The 26,300-nt window shown below is 39.2% G+C and overlaps 1 protein-coding gene across 1 annotated transcript; it reads left to right on the top strand.

The window, feature by feature from the left end:
* The first annotated feature begins 231 nt into the window (after positions 1-231).
* LOC100893952 (decapping and exoribonuclease protein) lies at positions 232-25,749 on the top strand. Its single transcript, XM_003729398.3, has 6 exons — positions 232-557; positions 9,721-9,926; positions 20,539-20,752; positions 21,490-21,628; positions 23,348-23,433; positions 24,413-25,749. Exons 1-6 carry the CDS (start codon positions 274-276, stop codon positions 24,570-24,572), a joined length of 1,089 nt encoding a protein of 362 aa, XP_003729446.2. The 5' UTR covers positions 232-273; the 3' UTR covers positions 24,573-25,749.
* Positions 25,750-26,300: the final 551 nt, after the last annotated feature.

Below are 26,300 nucleotides of genomic sequence, written 5' to 3' on the forward strand. Positions count from 1 at the left end.
CGTGATAATTTTATATATATATAATTTGTAATGCTTTTGTTTGACACTTTTACGTGTTTTGCGAGAAGACAGTTAAAAGCGTTTACAGCAAACATCTATATTAGAGAATACATGCAAAACTCTAACCATTGTAAGTCCTTATATGGTATGATATGCATTTTAGAGATACGCCCATACAAATTGTTTTCAACACTAGTTTATACAAGTAAATTACGCAGATCAGGCCCTGTATCGACCATCTCAAGTAATGTTTGTATTTATCTCGACGGGAACATGGCTAGCCGTACAGCTATAAGCAACCAGTACGAGGTACTTGGGAACTTCTCGATTGGCGAGGACAAGAAATATCGAAACGATTTGAGTCAACGTCTCTTCCTCGTCGAACCTGACGATGACCAACCTAATTTCGATCTCTTGCAGGGGCTTAGAGAATACAAAGATACTGTATACACTGGTCCTGTACCGACGTCGATGAGCCCCCTTCTTGACTGGTTTCATGATCATCGAGACGAGCTCATCAAAAAGAAAGTTTTGAAATCAGAAGGATCATCTAGAAAGTAAGAATGAAGCTATAGAGGGTGTTGGTATTGGCAAATGGATGTGATGGGGTTATGCTCTAATTTGGATATGACCAAACCCATCTATTCACAGAGTTTGGCCAATTTGGTTTCGATCGAGTATAACATGGCGCGTAATCATTTTGTGCTTGCCCCCCAAAAAATCAGTATTCGCCATAATTAAATGTTAATGTCATATTGTGCATAACTCGAACCGAGTTGGCCAAAATCTCATAAGCAGTGACTGGATACCGTTATATAGGCACATTTGCTCTAAAATTTACCTTACAGTTTACAACACTCAAAAAAATGAACTAAATGCAAGTTTACCCTGTAATAATATTCAGTTCTTGTATACTAGAGCGCATATCTCATAATTATTTATCAAAAGCTATTAAGCGGAGGGCTAAAGTCAGAAAAGTGGGGGTTTGCCTGCCAATTCAACACACACTAAGCGCTCCTTGTGTTTTTTTTGAAATATTTTTTTCATAAAAACAATATTAAAGAGGTGTTTGTTTTTGTAGAAAACGCCCCTAAATCGAAGGGGGGCAAAAAAAAGCGGCCCTTTTGACGAAAAATAGTATTTTGTAAATAATATTTTAAGTAAACCTTGAACAACCATAGATTTGACGTCATATGATAGAAATTTACCTACATTTTAATAACAAACTCAATAGAATTATGATTAATTAACATAGCAATTGAAAAAAAATTATTTTCCATAATTTTTTATATCAAAATCAAAATAAAAGAGGTGCACTTTTTTGTAACTTTCCAGGAATTTGACCAATTACAAGGACAATATCTTATGCAAGGGAAAGGCTTATATCTTATATATACACTTATATCAACTCAAAGTTATTTGATTTGATTTACACAACAAAAAAACATTTTTGGTGTGTTTGGTGTGTTTAAATTGACTTTATGAGATAACTTTTAAGTAAAACCTCAAATCACCATTGGTCTAGTGTCATATTATGATGGATAACTAATACCTTCAAGTTGATATCAATTTCGTTGTGTTATGTAGTGTGTAAAATATAAATTTTGAGCCAAAAAGGTGTTTTTATGGATAATTTTTTCCTCTTAATGTTGGCCAGTATCTCGGACAATAGTAATTAGACATTAAGTTAGTAGTGCCGAAAGTTCAAAGGATTAGGAGTGCTCAGTGCAATTGATAAGTACTTCTTCTTACAGTTTGATTTTCAGAAATTGTAGGCATGGACATTTGCCCCTCGAACCCCAAAACCCACCCTGCCCCTTCGAGACGCTTGTAATAATCTTGCTCATGACCAAGACAAGTTGAGCCATAATGCATGGCCATCCAGAGGATTTGTTTATGTTGGGGACCGGGGTAAAATGCAGTAAATTATTGAAAAATTATTGCATTTTCTGTTTTTTTTTATTTAAGGAAACTGCCCCCTACCCTAGCCCCCGCTGCGTACAGTCATGGTTCAGTGACAAAGCAATGGCCTCGTAACTGTGAGACCCCAGGATCAAAACCGTGTCGATGTGCTATATTAATGCCCTTTTGTGGGGCATTAATCCTCATTACTGTCATTTATGACTTAAGGGCGTAGGTCCCCTATTTAATAAGCATAGTAGCATACACATGCTTAAGCAGTCACGCAAAACACACATTGTCAAATTATTATTCAATAAAATCTGAGAATGTATACTATTATCTAGATCTATTATTTTTAAATTATTTTTAAAATAATTCCATAAATTGGGGTAAAACAAAAATATTCAAACTTTATGAGCGACAGTGTACATCCACAACAATTAATAAAAGTAAATTCATAAAAAATATTTGTGCAGACTTAGATTTTTTTTAAATAGTGGTTTTATACTTGTATCATACAAAGGAATTAGCCAAAATATCATTCCAAACTAGCATTGCTATCTATGATAATTAACAAATCGTGTTTTTCTTAGAACTTGGATTTTATGGATGTAGTACCTTCTAGAACCAACCTCTTCAAATATTTCATAAAGAGAGCAAATATATTTCTCACAAAAATAATTGTCACTGTATTTAATGTGTTCAACGAAACATTAGTACGTTTTAATCACCGATTCTAATTATAATTTAAAAGTTGTTGGTCCCACATACTGTTACCAACCACTTTGACCGTTTTAGACATTGCAATATGGACTATTGAGTCTAATCTTGATCTCAGATATCCTGCTCTTGAATTAAACACTGTTGTACACAGAATAAATTTTTTTAAATCCCCTCTCGTGAATAGAAGGAAAAGAGATACATTTAATTACTGGTATATAACAGAGCAGCTGACATCATACATATGCTTAGTTTGTTTAATCACATTTTTATACATAAATTGCTTCCCTGTTCTCTGTACAATATAACTTACAATCTGGCTGATCTAGTAATTAATCTATGTTTTAGACTTTAGACCTGTCATTGTTGACTTCCCCTTACATGGAATTATCAGTTTGGGATTGTACAAAGAAAATGTAATAAAGTCCAGTACCTTAACCCTTTAATCATATATGAAAATCAAGATTACACACTCAACAACAAATAAGTAATTTATTTATATGTAGGTCTAGAAGAAGAAAAACAAAAAACCTTCCCTTTGTTTTAATGTTGGTGTTCAAATTTTGGGAAGAAGGTCAGGTCACAAGGCCGCTTAACACAGTATGATATAGCTGTACACCTAGACATCGAGCTATATTACATTCTGCACAGCCAAACCCTTCCCTCGGGGCCATGGTAGGATGCGCACTCAGTATAAGGCGGAGGAGAACTCTTGGACTGAAGGTATATTTGGTGGATAAGGCTCGAGGTCCTCTCTGAGTTTGTCAAAAGAAAAATGACATTAAGAAAAACAAATATATAGAGCTTGATACAGGTGCCTACTACTTTAAATTCTACATCTCGTGTAGAACTTGTTACTGTTAGATGGAGACTAGACCTAATACTCCTGCCAATTCAGATGTTACAACAAACAGTCAGTAGTCTAGATCTAGGTCTAGTCCTGTACAAAGGCAGTAGAGACTAGGTCTACATCTACCCAAGATCTATCAAATAGTATCATGTAGACTAAATCTATGTAGATTTAAATCAAGATCTTACTTGGTTCTAACACTTTAGAGTCAAGTTTCTTCCATAAAATGTTAAAACGTTAAAACAATGACCCAGTTGCTTGTTATTATCAACAAAAACAAGACAAGATCAAGAACTTTCCTATACTAGCCTCGGCTATACCTAGAGCGACAGCTTAAGTGATATTAAACTGATATCTACAGTTGTTCCGCTGAGACTACATCTGGCTCCACTGACCGCCTTTTGTGTATGACAATGAGGAAGGTTGACAAATGTTAGTTTTATTAAAGAATGACCCATACCAGACAGTTATTTCTGTCTATCATATATTACTACCAGTCTTTAGGCTACCGTACTGCCTACCTGCAGGCATCAAGGTTGATCTGGAAATAATTTAAGCCTAATTTCCTAAATCGACAACTAGACTCTAGTCTAGATCTAACAGGTCTAGACCCCTATATAACTATAAAGCACAAGACCCATCGGCACAACATGATGATTCCTAACAGGCGCGGATCCACGGAGGGGGGCGACGGGCCTGCCCCCCCCCCCTGTAAAAAGAAAAATGCTCACGAATCAGGCAAAAAATAGTGCCCTTACCCCCCCCCCCCCCCCCTCCCCCTCCCCTCCCGCTCATTCACTGGCTGGCTGAGTCGCAACTAAATATTTCCTCACAGATTGCCCCCCCCCCCCCCCTTTGCCACCGGCTCGATCCGCCACGGATTCCTAAGGCCGCAGTGGACCGAAATTGTTATCAACTGCAAGAATAAATAAGATTGATGAAATTGTGCCTGTCCTAATGGCTAACCGGATATTAAACGTCGGTAGACATTTACAGTTGAACCTGCATGAATTTATATGAATGGGACTGTGTAAGATCCAGAAGGCAGCTGATCCGTTATGCCTCCTGTGCAAGGTTGTTGATGAGACAGTTGAACACTTCATAGCACCCTGTCCGATTCTTCTTCAGTTTAATACGCTATGATTGTGTCTCCAAAGTTAATTACTGTCTCCGGGATCTTCCATTGTGTGCATCACAATATGACGACTTTTATCCAAGTATGTTTACTAGTGCTACTTTACTCGATCCCACTTGATCCTGTCCTACCATTCAATACGTGTAGAAGTCTACCGTCTATTACTTTACTCTATGTGTATATAATGCACTTAGCGCACTATCAGTCCATTGCCTTGATGTTACTCTTTAGCTTCACTCTTATGCTCCTGTGACCAGTTTAATTATAAGTCTTTGCTGATCTCCGGAATAGCGGAATAAGATGATGATAATGATGGTGCAATGCGTCCACCTTTATCACACTCACAGTTGTGAGGAGTGACATTTGGTGATATTTATTTAAAATAGCATTCGGTTAAACAAGAAGTTCTTTGCTACAAAATGAGAGTGATACATTACGTCTTCCAAAACAACAGTATTAAAAAATTGAAGAAAAATGTAATTTACTTACTTTTCCAGGACCCCTGTCACAGAAGTTTAGCGACGCCATTTCGTGGTTGATTGTTGTTGTTGTTTTAGTTTTAAGGGCGTGTGTCATTCAATTATGAATATTTACGATTGACCTAAAATTGACTAGCCTTGATTACAGAGCCCTTAACATTTATGAACAAATTATCAAAATCAATTTTTGCTTAAAACTAATTTGATGAAACAGCTCACAAGTATCAACTTTTGCCTTTATTATTGATATTTAAAATCGAAATCAATTTTAATTGATGAAACACCCCCATGTTGTTATCTGGTTATTTGATCTTCCGACAAAGTTGTAACAGTTCTAATTGCTTCTGAGGACCTAGTGGATAGCCATTAATTATTTTAGGTGATCTGCCGCGTATAGCGTAGCGGGTAACTTATTAAATTCGTCAGATTTAAGGTGAAGACTGCAAAATCTGCCATTATGGTTTCTTCTTGTTTCTTCTTGTTTTATGAAAATAGGGTGTGATTTCCTTTCAATATCCGATTTTTTTATTGACTCTGTGTTATTAGATGATCGGCCGCATAGTACAGCAAATCTCCCCAAAAGCTTGTACATAGGCGTGTTATATGGATGGAGGGTGGGATTTATTTTTAAAGACCAAATCTACCATTGAGTTTCTACATGTGTTATGTCTTGATCAAAGCGGCAGATCGCCTAGTTGAGTTTCTACATGTGTTATGTCTTGATCAAAGCGGCAGATCGCCTAGTTGAGTTTCTACATGTGTTATGTCTTGATCAAAGCGGCAGATCGCCTAGTTGAGTTTCTACATGTGTTATGTCTTGATCAAAGCGGCAGATCGCCTAGTTGAGTTTCTACATGTGTTATGTCTTGATCAAAGCGGCAGATCGCCTAGTTGAGTTTCTACATGTGTTATGTCTTGATCAAAGCGGTAGATCGCCTAGTTGAGTTTCTACATGTGTTATGTCTTGATCAAAGCGGCAGATCGCCTAGTTGAGTTTCTACATGTGTTATGTCTTGATCAAAGCGGCAGATCGCCTAGTTGAGTTTCTACATGTGTTATGTCTTGATCAAAGCGGCAGATCGCCTAGTTGAGTTTCTACATGTGTTATGTCTTGATCAAAGCGGCAGATCGCCTAGTTGAGTTTCTACATGTGTTATGTCTTGATCAAAGCGGCAGATCGCCTAGTTGAGTTTCTACATGTGTTATGTCTTGATCAAAGCGGCAGATCGCCTAGTTGAGTTTCTACATGTGTTATGTCTTGATCAAAGCGGCAGATCGCCTAGTTCGTCTCCGTGATAAAAAGGCATCCAAAGACATTATAGATTAATTTTAAAAGTGAAGTTGTGCTAGTGTGATCGGAAGTCGTCCAAATTAAGAAGGAAAGGCGAAGTAAGGCATTTTCATAATGTCACCCCCTTCTGCTGGGGGCGAATCCAAGGTGAACAAAACAGCCACGTTTCCCCTCTGATAGTTATTGTCCCTCATAAAAATTGACTTTTTTAATATGAGTGCCCCAGGCCACGCCCCGACTGAGTTGGCAAATAGCCAGTATGACGAGTTGTCTTTGAGATGACATGCTGAGTTTGCAAGACAAAATGAAAATCCAACCATTGTGGGTGCGATTTTTTTTTTGTAAAGGTATTTAAACTTTATACAATGGCAATAAAAGAACTGGGATTCGGAGTTGGAACATTAATTTTGGCAATATTGGCACCCCTTATGTGCACCTTGGATCAATATCCCTTGCAACCAGACAGATTCACGACTCATTGAATCATAGCTCTATATGATAGTTATCACAGTAAAGCCCTTTTCATATTTGATGGTAAGACCCTTTTCACTATTTTAATAAAACTATTTTTTATTTAAAAAATCTATATACGCAATGCTTTTTTTCTTATATACATGTATATTTATAAAAACAAATAAATATCAATGCAATAAACTGTATTCTGATGGTTGTAATATAAGAAACGTTTTATACCAACTGAGCAAATAATTTGAAAGAAGAAATGTATCAGCATTATTAATGCAACTTTTAAAAAATACATTTTTAGAGGTGGAAACCCATGCATAAAGATCAGTCTTTGGGAGCAATTCTGATATGCAAAATGCTATTCGTTCCAACATGTTTTTTCTTCCTATTGTAAAGAATTTACACCACATACACGATCCGCCATTCTGCGTGGTCTTCATTCTGATAATTTTTCTGAGGGTTCAAGAGGCCTACATTGTTAGTATCTTGGGCTATCTATATAATAACAGCTAGACCAGAAGTAGTATTTTTTTGTAGTTATCTTTCTTTGATTATATTGAAATATTTGTCTTAAAAAAAAGATTTTGCAAAGCAGTCTGATTTAGGGGAGGTGCCAAAGAGTAGTTGACAGTGTGTGCGTGTGTGCGTGTTTGTGTGTGTGCGTTTTGGGGGCAACTGCCCATGCCCACATTTTCTGAAACATCATAGAGAACATAAGTACTAACCAATTGCACAAAGCACTCCTAATCCTTTAAACTGTATGTATTTACTGAATGTCCAATCACTATCGTCCAATTAATATATCGAGATACTGGCCAAAATTAGGGGGGAAATATACACAAAAAGCTAATTTTCGGCTTAAAATTTATATTTTACACACTACATAACTCATTGAAATTGATATCAACTTGAAGGTATTCTAATTATCCATCATTCGACAACACACCAATGGTGATTTGAGGTTTTACTTAAAATTTATCTTTAAAACTCTATTTAAACACACCAAACACGTCCCAAATACACTAGTACGCGTATGTGCATACAGTTAATACACATAGGCTATGGGCCAAAATGTCGTTTTTTCGCCAAAGATATTGTCCTTGTAGATAGACAAATTCCTGGAAAGCAAAAAAAAGGGCTCCTCTCCAATTTTGATATATGAAAAGTAACACATTTTTTTATGAAATACAATTTTTGGAATAAAATCACATAAGATAATGTTTTTGTCTTAAAATTGCGCTTTGTTGATTAATCTCAATTTAAACAAAATACATAAATCGAATTGAAGACAATTGATTCCATTTCATATGACGCCAAATTCATGGTGGTTCAAGGTTTCCTAAAAAATATTATTTACAAAATACATTTTTTCATAAAAAAAGGGCCGCTTTTTGGAACACCCCCTCTGATTAAAGGTACTATGTCCCTTTTGCAGCCAACCTCAAATTCTGTAGAACTTTGCAGGAATTATGAATATGTCATGTATGTCCTATCTGTGAAATTTAAACGTTAGCAGTGTCCTCATATTCAAATTATGCAAGGAAACCCGTTTACTTGCTAGACTTCACTGTCAGACACTATTGAGTGACTGACTGGCTTTTTTTCTTCTTTGGTAATAACATACATGAAAAGAGTTGTAAAGGTACATGAGCATTTGTCTACTTCAATAACCCACTTCTTGTGATGGCCAAGATTAAACTGATTGAATATTTGCGCAACATAAAACGTCTGACCATGCGGTACAATTGTCTGAAAATCAAGACTATTACTTTTGGGCTCTATAGCCCTAAAGTCGATTTGACAACTAATAGTCATTATTTCCCCACTTGAAGACATTTTCAAGCCCCACCTTTTTTAGGGAAGTTCTAAATAGGTATTATCTTTCAAATGCAGTTGGAATTTAACTTTTTCATTTTTTGGGCCTGCAAATGGGACATAGTACCTTTAACGGGTGTTCGCTACAAATTAAAACAAAACAAACACTTCTGAAATATTGTGTATTATGATAAAATCTTTCGAATAAAGAAGGTGTGCTTAGATTGTGAAGTAGTGGCAGGCAAATCAAATAACTAAGCATGATATTGGACTTTTGCCCTCCGCTTATAATTTATGCGCGTCCAACGAGCTTCTGTTATCACCACGGATATAGCTTCGCTATTGAAGCCACTGAATGTGTATTAGTATTGTGGTGTGACCATAGTTCGCGTGACCTTAATTCGCGGACAGTAACATATCTCAAAAACAGGGGTATGATTTTGAAAATCTGATATTACCAATGGAAAGAGGAACATAAATTAGCTAGTGGTGAAATTTTCTTTGGAAATGGGATTGAATTATGAAAATATTGATAAAAACATTTGAACTTTATATCGACAAGGGTGTGGAAATTTTAATTTTGAGAGCACATGTAATCCGAAATTGTAGCTAAAAAAGTTTTTTTCAGGTGGTGAAATGACCCCTCCCCCCCCCCCCACGATCAAGGGCGTCAATTGGGGGACAGGGGGACGATTTTTTTCTAGGGGGGACATCATATCAAATGTCCCCCATGTTTTGTCAGAAAAGAAGAGGAACCACCAGGAACAACGTTTTTGTATACATTGCCAAGGAGATGAGAGTTAAATTCAAGTTTTAAAAAAAAAAGAAAAAAAAAGTGCTCTTACTCCCCCCCCCCCCCCCCCCCCCCCTCCTCCTTCGCTTATTCAGCGGCTAGTTGAGTCATTGCGAAATTTTTCCTCAAAAACTGGACCAAAAAAAAGGAAAAAAGAATGTGCTACTTTCGTTCAATCGAAGCCATTTATAATGATTCTTTCATTTTTGTAAACGTAAAACTGATTGCGCATTATGACTCCTTCAATCTTTTTGTCCAAATAATTGTTAGGCTCGACATCGATTTTGTAGGTCGCCGAGGATTTTTCTGGCGTCTTCTTCGTGCGGTGGAGAGCCTGGACAAGCTGGAAATCCTTGTAACCCTCTGTAATGGAACCTACTATATCGAGAACGTCAAGATAGATAATTATAAATTAACTGCATGGCAAATAGAGCTGGGATTTGGTGGCGATAAGTTTGCTCAGTGCATCACAAGTCGTAAGTTCTTGGTTTTTTACATCATATTTATGTCTATCTTTCTGTAATCATGGTTCTATTTCTCATAATAATGTTATCATCACAGTACCTCGACGGAGAATTGAAATGCTATACCAAATGATATAATAAATTCTAGTACTTAAATTCTCTTATCCTAGAGGATAATGTTATATTTTGATCTTAATTAAGGGTATCTTCTTTTATCTTATTCGTTTATAGACCGTGATCATTGTTAAAGTCTACTGATCGACCGACACAAATATCCAGATCTTATTTATGATCACGGTGACTATCACAACCGTGCCTGTCGTCGCTTGCCCCATCACTGGGTACACTACCCCGGACCTTGATACTGCCATTGTAGCTGCCTTAATCACTGCCCACAGCGCTTTGCACACCGTTGGACCTGCCGCCAAAGGTGGAGAAGGTTAAAAGCCCTAAAGTTGCTGCGGCTGGCTCAAGTGAAGAATGGGCGTACTTCTTGTCTCGATGGACTGATTATGTCGCGGCCACAAAGGTCACCGGCGGGGACAAGAATATCCAGCTGCTCGAATGCTGCGACAAACCCCTACGTAGAGACCTAACAAGATCAGCTGGTGGGAGTCTGAGCTGGCAGTCCGTGATGAGAACTCTATGGTGGCCCGTGTCGCGCTTCATAACATGCGCAAGGACCGAGATGAAACAGTACGCAGTTATGGGGCCCGCCTACGTGGCCAGGCAGACATCTGCAAGTTCCTCATCAGGTGCCCCGGCTGTGACGCCGACATTAACTACGCTGACGTCATCATGCGGGACGTCCTCACTTGGGGCATCAGCGACCCCGAAATCCAGCTTGACCACCTTGGCAACAAGAATCAGGACATGATGCTAGAGGAGGTCTTCCAGTTCGTTGAAGTCAAAGAGGCCGGCTAGCGATCCGCCTCCTCGCTCCTGGACTCCCACTCCTCAGTGGACGTGGGTAGCAGGAAAGCCAACAGGAAAGCCAAACAGACAACTATTAAGGAGAAACAGGACATTTGTGGTTATTGTGGCAGGAGAGGAAATGGAATGAGTGCCCCAGCCCGCATCCGTCAAACTCAGTGTCCAGCATATGGCCACAGATGCACGCATTGTGCCAAATCACATGGAGAGCGTGTACCGCAGTAAGGACAAAAATCTAAACGTTCGTCACCCGGCGCCCCAAGTGATTATGAAGGTGCTATGTTTGATGCCCTTTGCTCCTGCCGCACTACAGAAAGGCCTCACCCTGGATCAGCCGTCCCTCTGGACCACCACGTGTATCCCAATCTCCAATACGTGGCACAAGAAACGGTCAGCACCCAGCCGTTTATTGACATGACCGTCAGGATCGTGCCCGATGACTACAATGCCTTTGTTTTCGACCTATCTACCCCTACAATGTCTTGCTCTGTTTCTGCTATGAGAGACACAGGGTGCCAGAGCTGACTTGCTGGTATAAAGGTCATCCGCCGCCTTGGGTTACGCCAATGGGATCTCCTACCGGTCGACATGAAGATGCGCACCGCTACAAAAGGCGGCATCCGGATCCTTGGGGCCGCCATTATCCGTTTCTCTGGCAGAGGCGCGGGAGGACAGGTTATTGGAACTCGACAAATGACCTACGTCACGTAAGGCTCTAACAGACTCTTCCTCAGCAAGGAGGCATGCATCGCCCTATGGATCATTCCTGATACCTTCCCTACGTTGCGTACGACTGGGGTACGAGGTGGGGACGCAAACAGCCCTTCAAGACGGCTCTGGAGGAACTTGTAACTACCTCAGGCGTCAACGCCCCCCCCCCCAACCTCCGACAAAGCTGCCATTTCCTGACAGCACCTCCTCAAGTACTACCAATCGATCACATTCAACACTTGTGAACATCAACCCTTGACCCTCATGGACAGCCCTCCCTTGAAACTGATGTTAGACCCCGATGCTGAGCCAGTTGCGCATCACACACCAATACCCGTTCCACTCCACTGACGGGATGCTGTGAAAGTTGGATTGGATCATGACGTGCAGTTGGGTGTGCTGGAACTGGTCCCCATTGAAGAGCCTGTTACCTGGTGTCATCTGATGGTAGTTTGCGCAAAGAAGAATGGCACAACGAGACGAACTGTCGATTTCCAGGCCCTCAACTCCTTCGCTACACGCGAGACACACCAGTGGCGGATCCAGGGGGGGCCGAAACGGCCGCGGCCCCCCCTATTGGCGGCGCAAAAAAAGAAAAAAAGAGAAAGAAAAGAAGAGAAAAAAGAAAGAAGAGAAGAAAAAAGGAGAAGAGAAAAGAAAGGAGAAGAGAAAAGAAAAGAAAAGAGAAAAGAAGCAGAAAGAGAGAAAAAGAAGAAAAGAAAAAGAAGAAGAAAAGAAAAAGAAGAAAGCCCCCCCCCCCCCCCCTCCTCCCTCCCTCCCACTCCGGGAATCTCCGATAAAGGGTAACTTTTCACGCAACAAAGTCCGGCCCGTAATACACAAAATCCGGCCCGTACTGACTTTACACACAGCTCTCATTTAACATAAGAAAAAGAGGATCATGGGGGACCAGCAGACGCCGATTGGGGAAGTTTTCTATATAGAGGGAGCAAGTAGCTACAAGTAGGACAGTGTGCCTTTAAGAGTCGAGAATGGAACAACCAATCATCTTCTTCCTCTAACAATATCATTAAACTATGAAAAGTCAAAGCTGCCGCGCTTCGCGCGGGAAGGGGAAAGACTGAATTCAAACAAGGATTAAGAGTCGAGAATGGTACAACGAATGGTCTTCTTTCTCTCATAATTTAATGAAGCGTCTGAAAATTACGCGCTACGCGCGAGCGGGGGAAAACTGAATTCAGACAAGGATTATTTTAGAGTCGAGAATATAACAACGAATCATCTTCTTTCTCTAATAATTTAATGAAACTTTTGTCATGAAAGAGGCTTTAACCTCCCCCCCCCCCCCCCCCCCCCCCGATGAAAATGTCAAAAATTGTACCGGTATGGTGCTTCTAATATGACCTTGTCAGTATTGGTATGTTGAGTTGAAAAAATGGTCTGCACACTTTCCAAATTTCCGGCTCCCCTATTGGAAAATCCTAGATCCGCGCCTGCCTTAGGTACTGGTCGTACAATCAAGCTTTGTTTTAAATTGCCGTATAGTTTGGAAATTAAGAGGCAAACATCCGCCTGCAAGATTGTGTCATATTGCCAGGAGAAAAAGACATGATAGATAAGAGTGCGAGAGAGAAAGAGACAGACAGAAAGAAAGAGTCAGAGGGGAGGGTAAGGGCAGGGGAGTGGGATGGGAGTGGGATGGGGAGGGGGAGCTTAAGAAAGATAAAGAGAGAGGGAGAGGGCGAGAAGGCGAGAGGGCGAGAAGAAGAAAGATCGCGGAGACTATTAAAAAAAAAATCAATTTAAGGCACTTTCAAAAGCTTAAAGCATCACAAATTGAAATATAGAAACATTACAATTGCATGATGACCTTCAATACCCCCCTCCCCCTTTGGATCTTCCATCGAGCTAGGTTCTTACGCCGGATCATCTCTATACTAGATAATCCACTGTTTAGAACGGATACATACAGTGTGAGTCCAAAAAAAAGTTTACACCTAGATAGTTGCTAATTATTTCAAAAATCATCTATGAACAGTATATTATCATACATCTTATGAAAGATTGTTTTATCCCATATCATTTAGTATCATTTTTGTGTGGTATGTGTTCACGCTTGGATGAACAGGAGGCATTGTTTGCGAGAGTGCAAAAATCGACTTAAATGCGCCAAAGTTTCTTATGGGATGTTTGAATAAAACAATTGGGATTTGGGTATTAATTCGTTCTTTGCAGATCCAAATAACACCCGTAACAAAATAAATCATGCCACACAATATCAAATATCAAATGTATGTGTGTGTGACTTTGCTTCTGCAAAAAGCCTATGCAATGCATCTTATTTGATACATTTAATTCATCCTCTATTACTCTAATACATCACATAAGCAACTTTGGCGCAAGTCGATTTTTGCACCCTTGCAAACAATGCCTCCTGTGAACACATACCACACAAAAAGATACCAAATGATTTGGGATATAACACTCTTTCATAAGATGTATAATAATTTACTGTCCATAGATGATCTTTAAAATAATTAGCCATTTTCTAGGTGTAAACTTTTTTTTTGACTCACACGGTTTAGAGCTAAGGTGCTGTGGTCTAGTGGATAAATCACCGGACTATAGATCACAAGCTACAGGGTTCAGGATCGACAAGTGGACATGAATTTTCCTCGCCCTTCCCTCTTTGTTTTCTGCACTTTTTCTCGTAAAGTTGGAATAAGTTTGTCCTTCGCCTTTTCATGAAATGGTTCCGCCAATATGGTTTGTATAAAGTTAATATCTTCTCCGAACTTTATTGATCAATCTAAAAAGGTAAAATATTGATCTATAAGGTTATGAGAAGTCACAAACTTATAAATCATATTGTCGGAGGTTTATTCAGGATGAGAGGTAAGAACATGTATTCCAACTTCATATGCAACTGTATATTGTCAATACTACGGATAAAAATAAAACGTACCAAAAAATTATTCTTGCTGGCTGTATGTCGTTCAAACAATATTGAGTGATTGATTTAAAAAATGAAACGGATTTCATATTTTCTTTGTTTGTCATGAGAATTCATAGTATCACGTGGCACTTATTGATGTATTTTCTTTTAACGTCCTGTTGCATGCATCACATCTACAAAAGGTATTAGAAATGGTACCCTGCATGTCTGCAAATGATGAATTTGATTTTAAAAGTACAGGTACATTCATATCCTGTTTACAGATATTCGTTTGATTTCGTCGATAGATTTACCATATATCTTACATTAAAAGAGGATTATGAATGGGCCTTGGCCTTGGCCTTGGCGGGGGAGACCCGAGGATCTGGCGCGGGCGGGTGGGTTCGCGCGTCTCTGGTTTCTCTGGGAGCGGACATGTGCAGATTTTGATGCACTTTGTTGATGGTCCATTATTTGATTTATACTGGGAATCTCGCTCAACAAACCTAGCTTTTCTGAGGTTCCCCTTTTCCCCCTCTCAGTTAAGTCAAGCAATATAAAATATTTTCTCTTATTCTCAAACTTGAATGTACTCTGTAAACTTATTTGATTACGAACATACTTGTCAGTATTTCGTTACTTCTATAATTCATTTGTTCTATTATATATTGTATTATTGTATGGTTTATATATGTCATTTAATTTGTGGATATTTGAGTGAAAAATAAATCAAATCAAATCCAAAAAACAAAAAAAAAAAAATGATGAAACTTGTAAAACAATCTTCCAACTTGAATCTGTAGATATTTATGTCTTCAACCATATTCAATAACTGTCATTAGAAATTGCCGTCATTACTATTTCGTCTCGTCATTTACACTTTAATAGACGGTGGCTGCGACCTTGTGTAAAATAAACTAATATAGATGGAGACTATGTAGTTTGATTATTGGATAAATAAACGCACTATTAACAAAGAGTTAAATATTAGGGTTCGAACCCCTGCCACAGCGCGAATGTCCTTCGGCAAAACATCAATCTACATTTGCCATCCTTCACCCAGGTGAAATAAATGGGTACCCGGTAGGAAGAGATAGATTGCTTCAATGCTTATCATGGCCGCAGGGCTAAAAGCCGGTGTTATAATGTGATCGAGAGTAGTATAGATATTATTGAAAATATCCTGCGTATAAACCTCTTCAAACAAAAACTATTATAGACATCTATCTCATTCGTTTTATTTGTATACGTCAGGAAGATGTGCGTGAAGCCAAGCTCAGACAATATGAGTTGGACAATACATGGGTATGTGGAAATACCCGTACCATTAAGCAGCATATAATAATAATAATAATAATAATAATAATAATAATAATAATAATAATAATAATAATAATAATAATATAATAATCTTTTATAGTCCATATTTTGTAATCTTTTATTAAGTTAAACCGAAAATGGAAATTCTTTTTGCCCAATTGATCGTGAGCCCGGCAGCCACTGAGCAGCGCCAGATCGACATTGCTCTATCCCTTATTGTTGAACGCCAAACAAGGTCTTTTAACGTCTTTTGATATGACGCGGCCGGGGTTCGAACCCTCGACCTCCCGGTTGTGATGCGGACGCTCTACTGACTTAGCCAACACAGGTACATGGACAGGGGCAGGGGCGGCGATCCTGGGCCCGATAGGGGGACACGTCGCCCTGGAAATTTAAAAATACAGCTAGAAAGACATATAGCGGAAAGAATTATTGGGCTTAGGGATTTTCTAGAATGCATAATTTCAGCATTCAACATTGCAAAATCTCGCTTGGTCGCTACGCCCCGGCCCTCGCCCGATAACACAAAACTATTAAATGATATGATATGATATGACGCTCCCGGCCGTGATTTATCCATGGTTGGTGTAATAGATATTTTTTTCCTTTCGTTTCTACTAACCTAATTGTGTGCTATCACAATCATGATTGCTTCATGTTCCCTTTAAAGCAGGCGTGTAGCCAAGGGCGGTAGGGGCAGTAAGAGGACATAAGACAAAAAAGGAGCAGACAAAGAAATATTTTTGAAAATTCCGAAAACGGTACAACGAATCGTCTTATTTCTCTAATAATTTAATGACACGTTAAGCTTCTGTGCTTAGCGCGGGAGGGGGAGGGGACTGAATTCAGTGAAGGATTAAAGGCAGGCTTTACTACTTCAGCCAGAAGGGGTTAGACCACCAAGCGAGCCAGCAAGGTCACTGTGACAGGTGGCTATCTCATTAACTCAGCTCTCATTTAACGTAAGAAAAAGAGGATCATGGGGGAACAAAAGACACCGATTGGGGAAGTTTTCTATATAGAGGGAGCAGGTAGCTACAAGTAGGACAGTCGAGAATGGAACAACCAATCATCTTCTTCCTCTAACAATATCATTAAACTATGGAAAGTTAAAGCTTCCGCGCTTCGCGCGGGAAGGGGGGGGGAGGAACTGAATTCAGACAAGGATCGAGATTCGAGAATGGTACAACGAATCCTCTCCTTTCTCTAATAATTTAATGAAACGTCAAAGCTGCCGCGCTTCGCGCGGGAAGGGGAAAGACTGAATTCAAACAAGGATTAAGAGTCGAGAATGGTACAACGAATGGTCTTCTTTCTCTCATAATTTAATAAAGCGTCCGAAAATTACGCGCTACGGGCGGGCGGGGAAAAACTGAATTCAGACAAGGATTATTTTAGAGTCGAGAATATAACGAATCATCTTCTTTCTCTAATAATTTAATAAAACTTTTGTCATGAAAGAGGCTTTAGCCCCTCCCCCCCCCCCCCCCCCGATGAAAATGTCAAAAATTGTACCGGTATGGTGCTTCTGATATGACCTTGTCAGTATTGGTATGTTGAGTTGTAAAAATGGTCTGCACACTTTCCAAATTTCCGGCCCCCCCTATTGGAAAATCCTGGATCCGCGCCTGCACACCACACACCATCATCATTCCAACAGGCTCGGTCGGTCCCACACAAGAAGAAGAAAACCGTCTTTGATGCGTGGAATGGTTACCATAGCGTGTCATTCTGCAGAGAGGACCGTCACCTGACCACCTTCATTACCCCCTGGGGCAGATACCGCTACAAGACGGCCCCTCAAGGATACATTGCCTACGGTGATGGATACACTTGACGTTATGATGAGATCGTCTCGGACATTCACAACAATGCTATGGGCGGACACATTGGCGGGTAGCTACTTCAAAGCTGTCGAGTAGCTGGATGTCTGCGGTCGGAATGGCGTTACCCTCGACCCTGACAAGTTAGTGCTGGGTGCAGATGTTGTCCATGCAAGAAATACTTACACGGCCGTCAGATGGTAAAACGGTCTAACTCGAAAATCGCTGTTCTGAGAAAAATGACTTTGAGTTTACAGGTTTCAGCTTTTTTAGGAGATGGGTATAATCCATTTTTAGCAATGGGACAAGAAGAAGCATATTAAACACTGATAACTGAAGAATTTTGTACTTATTTAGGGTTTTAATTATAAAATAAATGAGATTTTTGTGCAGATAGACTGTTTAACCACATCACATGATGCACTCCCACTACACATAAAATGGTAAAATGGTCTATCTTCTAGAAACAACATAAACACTATTGCCATACTACTTACTCGAATATAGACCATCTTACCATCTGGCAACGATGATTAAAAAATCTCAATTCAGAAGGTTAAAAGGTTTATGTAAAAGATAGCTCGTTTTACCCCCAAACGATATTACCGGCAATGGGCTAACTCAGAGATAGACCGTTTTACCATAAAATCTGAAGGAAAAATACAAAAAAGTACCAAGATAGCGGAAATTATCTCTAAAAGAAGACATGATGGGATTTTCTCGATAGCACCATTGGAAATAGCGCCCTCACATTACCCGGAAAGTGAATTTACCTCAAAAAGTCAAAATTTCGAGTTAGACCGTTTTACCATCTGACGGCCGTACAGGCCATCCTGGACTTCCCGACACCAAAGAACATCACCGACGTGCGCTCTTGGTTCGGGCTTTTCAATCAAGTGTCCTATGCCTTCAGTATGACTGCAAAGATGCTGTCGTTCCGCCAGCTCCTGAAGCCTGCCACAACCTTCACATGAGATGAGGCCCTCCAGAGTGCCTTTGATGAATCCAAAGCCATCATCGCCAATGAAATCGAGGAGGGTGTGAGGATCTTTGACCAGAGCAAGCCCACTTGCCTGGCTACAGATTGGTCGAAGCATGGCATTGGCTTCTGGCTTCTCCAGAAACACTGCACCTGCAATTCCTCGGAACCATTGTGTTGTCACACGTGATGGAAAATCACGCTTTTAGGCAGCAGGTTCACGCACGCCGCTGAATCACTCGATGCTCTGATCGAAGGCGAGGCCCTCGCCGTGGCTGATGCCCTAGACAAGGCCAGATACTTTGTACTTGGATAAGGACCTCATCCTTGTTGTCGACCACAAGCCCCTTTTGAAGATCCTCACTGACCGCTCACTAGCAGACATCCCCAACCCTCGTCTAAGGAACTTGAAAGAGAAGACCCTACATTACAGGTTCCGGATCGTCCATGTCCCAGGTGTCCGACACCGTGCAATAAACTACCTCTCACTGGTGCGCCTCTGAAGCTACACCTGCCAGACGATGTCGCGACCATTGGTCCTCGCCATCAACTTGACAGAACCCCTGACACTCATGGCTGGCTTTCGCGATGACACGGATGCTGACGCCATCGAAGCAGCTATCCTCTCGTCTTTCGTGTCCTCCCTGGACTCTCTTCGCCCATCTGTGGTTGTTCACCTTCCCAGCCCCCCCCCCCCCCCCCAGACGGGCAACTGCTCCTCCTAGGCGATCTACACGTCGCACAACCAAACCCGCCTGGCACTCAGACTATGACATGTGGCATTGACACTCGAACAATTTGCCTCATGTCTTAGATTTTAAAATGACATTTGGCTATTGCATTTATCGTTTTGGTAGTTTTTGATGACCTTCCTTCATGCGTTAGGTTTCGTTTTAGGCTGGTTCGCGTTCACGTTTATTGTTCTTACATTTTATACTTGTCGTTGATCATTGGGTCATATTTTAAGTCTTTGGCGCACTGTTAGACTTTCGTTTCTTTTTGCACCAAAGACTTGGGGAGAGGATTATGTTATATTTTTATCTTAATTAAGGGTATCTTCTTTTATCTTATTTGTTTATAGACCGTGATCATTGTTGAGAGTCTACTGATCGACCGACACAAATAGCCAGATCCTATTTATATCCCAATTTAGAAAGGTTACAAATCGGATTTATCACGAGCCATTATGCGCTAGCTATTCAAGAGAGAAGCCGGGGCTCTAGCTCCCCATGAATGATTCTAAGCGATGCAAGATTGCCTACGCCCCTATAACACGCCCCCTTCCAAAACCGAGCCTGTGACAAATACAATCTAAAATATGGGGGGGGGGGGGGCAAAGTTATTAACAAAAAATAGTCTCTGACAACCAACCGCCACAAAAGTTATTACATTTTTCAGGTGCCATCTAGGACACACAAATTGTGTCGAGGATGGAGTACACGAACACAATTCGTGCAAACATTTTATTCCTTTGAGCTGTAAAAACGGTATTCCAGTTTGGATTTTTGGGGGTGGGTCATGACCCGTGCCAATTCCTGGATCCGCCGAAGCTTAAGCTATACGAATTACTAATCTTTTGTGGTATATTTGTATTAATAAATAATAGTTTACTTTAATCGATATGTGTAATTAAGACGTGATCAAAAGACTAATAAATGTTTCTACTATCAATATATATTTTTGTTATTTTGTTGTTGTTACGTATTGCAATATTTCACTCTATAGTAATTTGTTAACTGCTTTTCATTGGATTTTAATTGTATTGTGTAAACAGAGCTCCCTTACAGAGCAGTTTTATGTACTAAAGAGATTACCCTGTGTAATTAACACAGAATAACAAAAATGAATAAATATATATTGACTTTTAAGTACTTTTTTGTTTTAATTCTTCATATTCACCTAAAAACTACTTCCCAAAATCCTTTTTCCCCCTTCTTTATCTTTTTTTTTTTTTGGTTCAAGCTGACGGGAGAAAGCCTGACATCAACAAACCGGTGAATGCAAACGCCCAGTATGGAGCGGTGATGAAGACACAGTATGGCGATCACCGTATCATTCTCAGCACAGAAGTTCAGGCAGAACGAAAGGACTCGAATAAGGCACCTCCAGAAAACTATGTGTGCATCAAAACCATAAAGGATGATCTCGTAGGGAAACCCCTGACAAATTTCAACAGGTGACAAAATAATGCTCTTGCTACATGTATCCTAACTCTCTGTATATAATTGTATTTCGTGTCCATGTATCCTTCCCCCACCCCTCTCTCTCTCTCTCTCTCTCTCTCCTTCTCTCGCTTGCTCGCTCCCCCTCACTCCCTATCTCTCTCTCTCTCTCTCACTCTCACTCTCCATCCCTCTCTTTTTCCTCCCTCCTTCTTTCCCTCATTCCGTTTCTCCACCCCACCCTCTCCCTCTCTCATGCTTTAATACATGGCTCTCTCTGAACATTTCTTGGTCTATTAATAAATAATTCCTTCCCATTTCTTTCCTCGAAAACAAGTTGAATGGTGGAGGTATATTTTACATTTCTTTACATTGTACTACACAACGACATATTCTAGGAATTAAATGAAGAATGTGACGTGCAAAACTTTCCTATTTACCAACTGGAATGTGGTAAACTATTCTCAAAGTTAGGTTAACAGGTTTGTCTTTTTAAATAGCAAATTAAGTACATTCATAATCGAATCGATCATTATGATCAACATGGCAAATACTTAGCTTGTATAAGTCACGATTATACAGAAATTGATAGGTATATAGGAGCGTAGCATCCCCAGGCGATGGGTTAATTTCGCAGTTTCACGTTGTGGTGACACAGTCCTGGTCCTTTAATAATAGAAGAGGGAGTGGGTTACATCCAGGTTCACCGTATGCTGGACACGTCAGTGAATTTTCCTTTGTCTTCATGCAGGTACAAGACGTTACAGTGGTGGTCGCAGGCCTACATGGCTGGCATCCCTGAAGTGATATGCGGTAGGAGAGATGATAGAAAGCATATCATAACATCAGTCGAAACCATGAAGACCAATCAGCTGTCTTCAAAATCAGAGGTAAGGCTTCTCATCTTTCCTCTTTTTCCTCTTCTTTACATTTCCGCCTCCATTTATTGGCAATCCAGGCCCGTTACCAAAGGGGTACGGGGGATGCCGTGTGCAACCCTGCTAGGGACAAGAGGTCCGCCGAAAAGAAGGGGAAGGGGGAGGATGCTCAGATATAGGTTTAGGAAACAATGCAAACATGCAAACAACATAGCTAGAACAAATTTATTAGTAAAATTTGATTTTTAGACAGAAGATGCAAAAACTCTACCTAACCTGTGGGGGACCATAGGAAAGGTGCCCCCCCCCCCTTTGACTTCATAAAAGTGCTCCTTGTTCTGTCCACTAGGTGCTCCTTGCCATCACTGACAATTGACCCAATTCAGATCTGAGAGGTGCCTCTCTTACTTTGACAAATGCCCCTTTCCTTTGTAAGAAGATCTAATTTACCCTTCTATATAAGTGCCCCTTTTCACCTCCGATAATTGTCCTTTTATTTTGACACCTACACCTTTTCTTTTCTAATAAGTGTCCCTTTTCATTGTTATAACTGCCATCATTTTTTTTTAAAGACCCCTTTTCTATTCTAATATGTGCCCATTTTCACCTCTGATTAGTGTCCCTTTCAAAATCTGATAGGTACCCCTTTTTTTCATTCTCATAAGGGCCCCATTTTCATCTCTGGTGAGTGCCCCTTTTCAGGTGCGAGGATTGCCACCAGTTTAATCTCTGATAACTGCCATTTCTGCTTGGACAATTGCTTTTTTTCTTTTCTTATAAGTATCCTTTCCCTTCTGATAAGTGCCCGCTTTTCCTTTCACAATAACATTATGTCCCCATATTAAAGCGATTAAGAGCAACCTTTTCTTTAATATCCCTAAAGCTTGGAGTCGTGATTTTAACCTTGCCCGCCTACCGGTCAATATTTTTTTTTTTTTAAAGATGCCCATTGCCCGCCTACCGGTCAATAGTTTTTTAAAAGATGCCCGTTGCCCCGCATAAATACATTTTGCTGAGATCCCCATAGGTTTACGTGTAAAAAAATCATCGTAACATTCAGCCTTTTTCAGGCAATAAACCGGGTATGATTCGACAATTTTTATCCGGCGACATTTCGTCCAAGTTTTATCTTTATTTCGTTAAATCTATATGTTTTTGGTTTGGGTTAGGATTAAGTATAGAAGTAGATCTGTAGTGTTGGGTCGATGATTTAACGTAGGAATTCAACCTTTGTTTGAGCAATTAGGGTAGCCAAGGAACAAAGTTATGCTCTATCCTCCCCTTCATCTGTTTCACATAAGTTACTCATCAAAATGCCGACGACATACAAGCGACTTCATTCCAAATAATACTGCCACCATCTGGGGTGTAGCCCTTTACTGGTTTCTCAAATTTTGCTGCATCCACCAAAAATGCCACATTATGTGTGGTTTTTAACTGAGTATCTAAAGAAATGCGAATGCTTTGGAATAAATCTTCAGCCCAAATATAGGTAGATGAAGCACACGCTGATTCGGACATGTCTCGCGACTGTAGTTAGCTTTCTATGGGTTACCATGGTTACCGGGTAGTTACGGACGCCATCACCGTCAATTCGGTTAGAAACTCTCCCGTGTGAGAGTGAGCAAGATGAAATGGCCATATGTTTAAAAATATACATATATTTTATTGTGATATTGTATACATCGAATCGATGTACTCGTTTTAATTACCTATTCGTTTTGTTTGTAGGGATATTGGGACCCCAGACTGTGTCAGAAGAAGTTTGAGTCTTACCTCTCAGAAATCAAGAAACTGGTTAAAGATGATGATCCACGGTACGCATACATCATCCATCACTATTTACATCTTGGACTTAAGTTGAAATTCAAATCTTGACATGGGCATTACTTTAATTTTTGGAGCAGAATAAAGAAGTACTTTGCTACTGCATTCGCAGTAACACTACTAAAACATTTGTATTATTTTATTACATTTGTGTTTTTTTAATATTTCGAAGACCCTTGAGCATTACGTATTAATATTTACACTTTGATATCAAATTAATAACGAGCTACCTATTTATGCAGCATTTCACAATGTTGGAGAATAGTAATGTGAACGAGAGCCATTTTAATATAATTTGTTAATTTTTACAAGCCCACTTGCCTGGCTACAGATTGGTCGAAACATGGCATTGGCTTCTGGCTTCTCCAGAAACACTGCAAATTAATAACCAGCTACCCATTTGTATTAATTGATAACAATTTGTTATTTCTGATATTTTAAAGACCCTTGAGCTTAACTTTTTAAATATTTATACTTTGAAGTCAAATTAATAACCAGCTACCCATTTCTACAGCATTTCACGATGATGGAGAATATTAATATGAATGAAAGCCATTTTAATATAATTTGTGAACAGATATTACCTAGAAAAAAAAAAGTTGTGGAAAAGGTTTCTGAACATTTCCATATTGTTCACCTTCAGCTACTATATGCAAAGAAATACGTTTTCGGGCGCTTGCAATTATGCATCTACAGTATGTTGCTATATTTATAAAAATCAAAGACAAGTCTGAGAAAATAAATTGGGTAATTTTAACACATTATTGCTATTTGGTTTATCTTAATATCAGTCTGACAACATACTTCCAAACAATTTAGCACTATAAACTCTTTTGCCTTTGAATCGAAATCAAATTCACAAGTCAGTGCATATATCGGAATTGACTTAAGTATTGAGTCATTTCACCACACCTTTCCACATGAAGATTTCGAGTTAGTTAGACAATGAACATTTTCTCTCTTATACAGTGCCGTATATCGTCTTAAGTTGCCTGAGATCGAGAGGGGACGAGGTTTAAAGGACAAACTACGATCCAGAAGATTCCTTCTTCTTGGACGAAAAGAAGATGATTACGTCATCCTTCCAGATCGATATCTTAAAGATGTTTTGGGCCTGAAGGAGTACTAGCAGACAAAACAAAATGGCCGCCATCATGTCTGTAGCCATGGTCAGTGTTACAATTATACTGACCAATGCTCGACAAATATATTTCAAGTGTCATTTTAATGTGCGAAATCAGATGACAACAATAGTAAATAATGTTAATGATAATTATAAGAATGGTAACAATATTGACTTGCATTTCCTGATGCACAGACAAATTAGGAATAGAGGGTTAGTTGTTAGGTCTTATACAATAATTGTATATGTTTTATGAAGGTATATGTGCTGATTTTAATATCAATATAGAGGAATAAAGCCGGAGAAACTCTTGTTTTTTGAGCACCTTTATATGCTTGGTTTTATGGGGATATCAATCATCTACTTTACTTATATTTTTTATATAAACTCTTGACTTTATGATATGTTAGGAAAACTATGCTCTTCGCTTCATTTGTTTTTATAATAATGATTTTATCGCTCTTGAAGGGTGTGAATATTCCTTTTGTATAATATATGCATAGATCGGTGTAGATTCACAAGACAAAGTACAACTCATTTGCATTCTAAAAAAATATATTTCATTACTTATTTCTATCAGAAATGGGAGAACAATAATGTTAACGAATTGCCTTTTTTGTTTTTTATAGCTAATGCAAATGCTGAAGTAAAAATAACCTTTGCGATTATTGGAATAAATCATATCATTGCGAAGGTTTATCTGTGACTTACGAAACGAGGATGGAGGATTTTATATATCTTTTCAAACCTTAAAGCTTACATGACATGTGAGGCATACAGTCCACTTGACCGAAGGCCCGTGAGACCGAAAAACATAATAATGTGCGCAGTTATACGACATACAGTACCATGTGCTTGTGCACACACATTTGGCTTTTGGTTGACACGTTTGTTAGTGTATAGCTTAGTGCTTATGATCCCTTCATCTAATTGTTATTATATCTTACCGGACCCTATGCATATTAAGTTTTATGGTGCATTTTATTGAATGATTAGGGCTGGTAAATTTGGAGCAAAGTAAGATGAAAAAATGAATTACTCACTTTCTTTTATGATAAAAATCACACCATCATTAATTTAATAGGTCATTTCATTATGATGAGGAGTTGATAATTAGAATTTTAAAATGTACCCAGAAGAATGTGAGGGAAAAAAAAATCAATATACCGCCCGTACAGGCGCGTACGCAAGATATCAATTGTTTTTTTTAATTAAAAAATTGTGCTAAAGGGTGACAAAAAAGTGACCTTACCCCCCCCCCCCCCCCCCCCCCCCATCTACTGAACGAAATATCGGTCGGCATAATTTTCCAATTTCTGGGACAAAAAAAAAATGTGCTCTTAGTTTGATAGTCGAATATTGAAATTAAATGGTATTCGCATTATTTAAATAGTTCGCAACAGGTCTAACAGGTTGTTTCATCAACTAGATGTAATTAATGTAAAACAATAATACAACACATAAAGATAACAAGTTAAAAAAAAACACGATATCAGTAGAAAAACAAATTTGTAAAAAAAAGAAAAATAGAAAGACAACAAATGCAGTACTAATGACCCCCAAAAGGGGGAAAATCTCAAATATGCTCCAAAAATTCACAAGTCAAAGTGATTCAATTGAATGGACTATAGTATTAGTCCATGTATTACATAAACGACTAATATTGGCAATTAAAGTGAAATTTCGATTTGTTTTGAAAATCGAACAGGTGCGCAATTCGATGGGGGCTATAAT

The sequence above is a fragment of the Strongylocentrotus purpuratus genome, unplaced genomic scaffold (genome assembly GCF_000002235.5).
Source record: "Strongylocentrotus purpuratus isolate Spur 01 unplaced genomic scaffold, Spur_5.0 spur5_scaffold_8, whole genome shotgun sequence".
In the NCBI taxonomy this organism is placed as follows: Eukaryota; Metazoa; Echinodermata; class Echinoidea; order Camarodonta; family Strongylocentrotidae; genus Strongylocentrotus; species Strongylocentrotus purpuratus.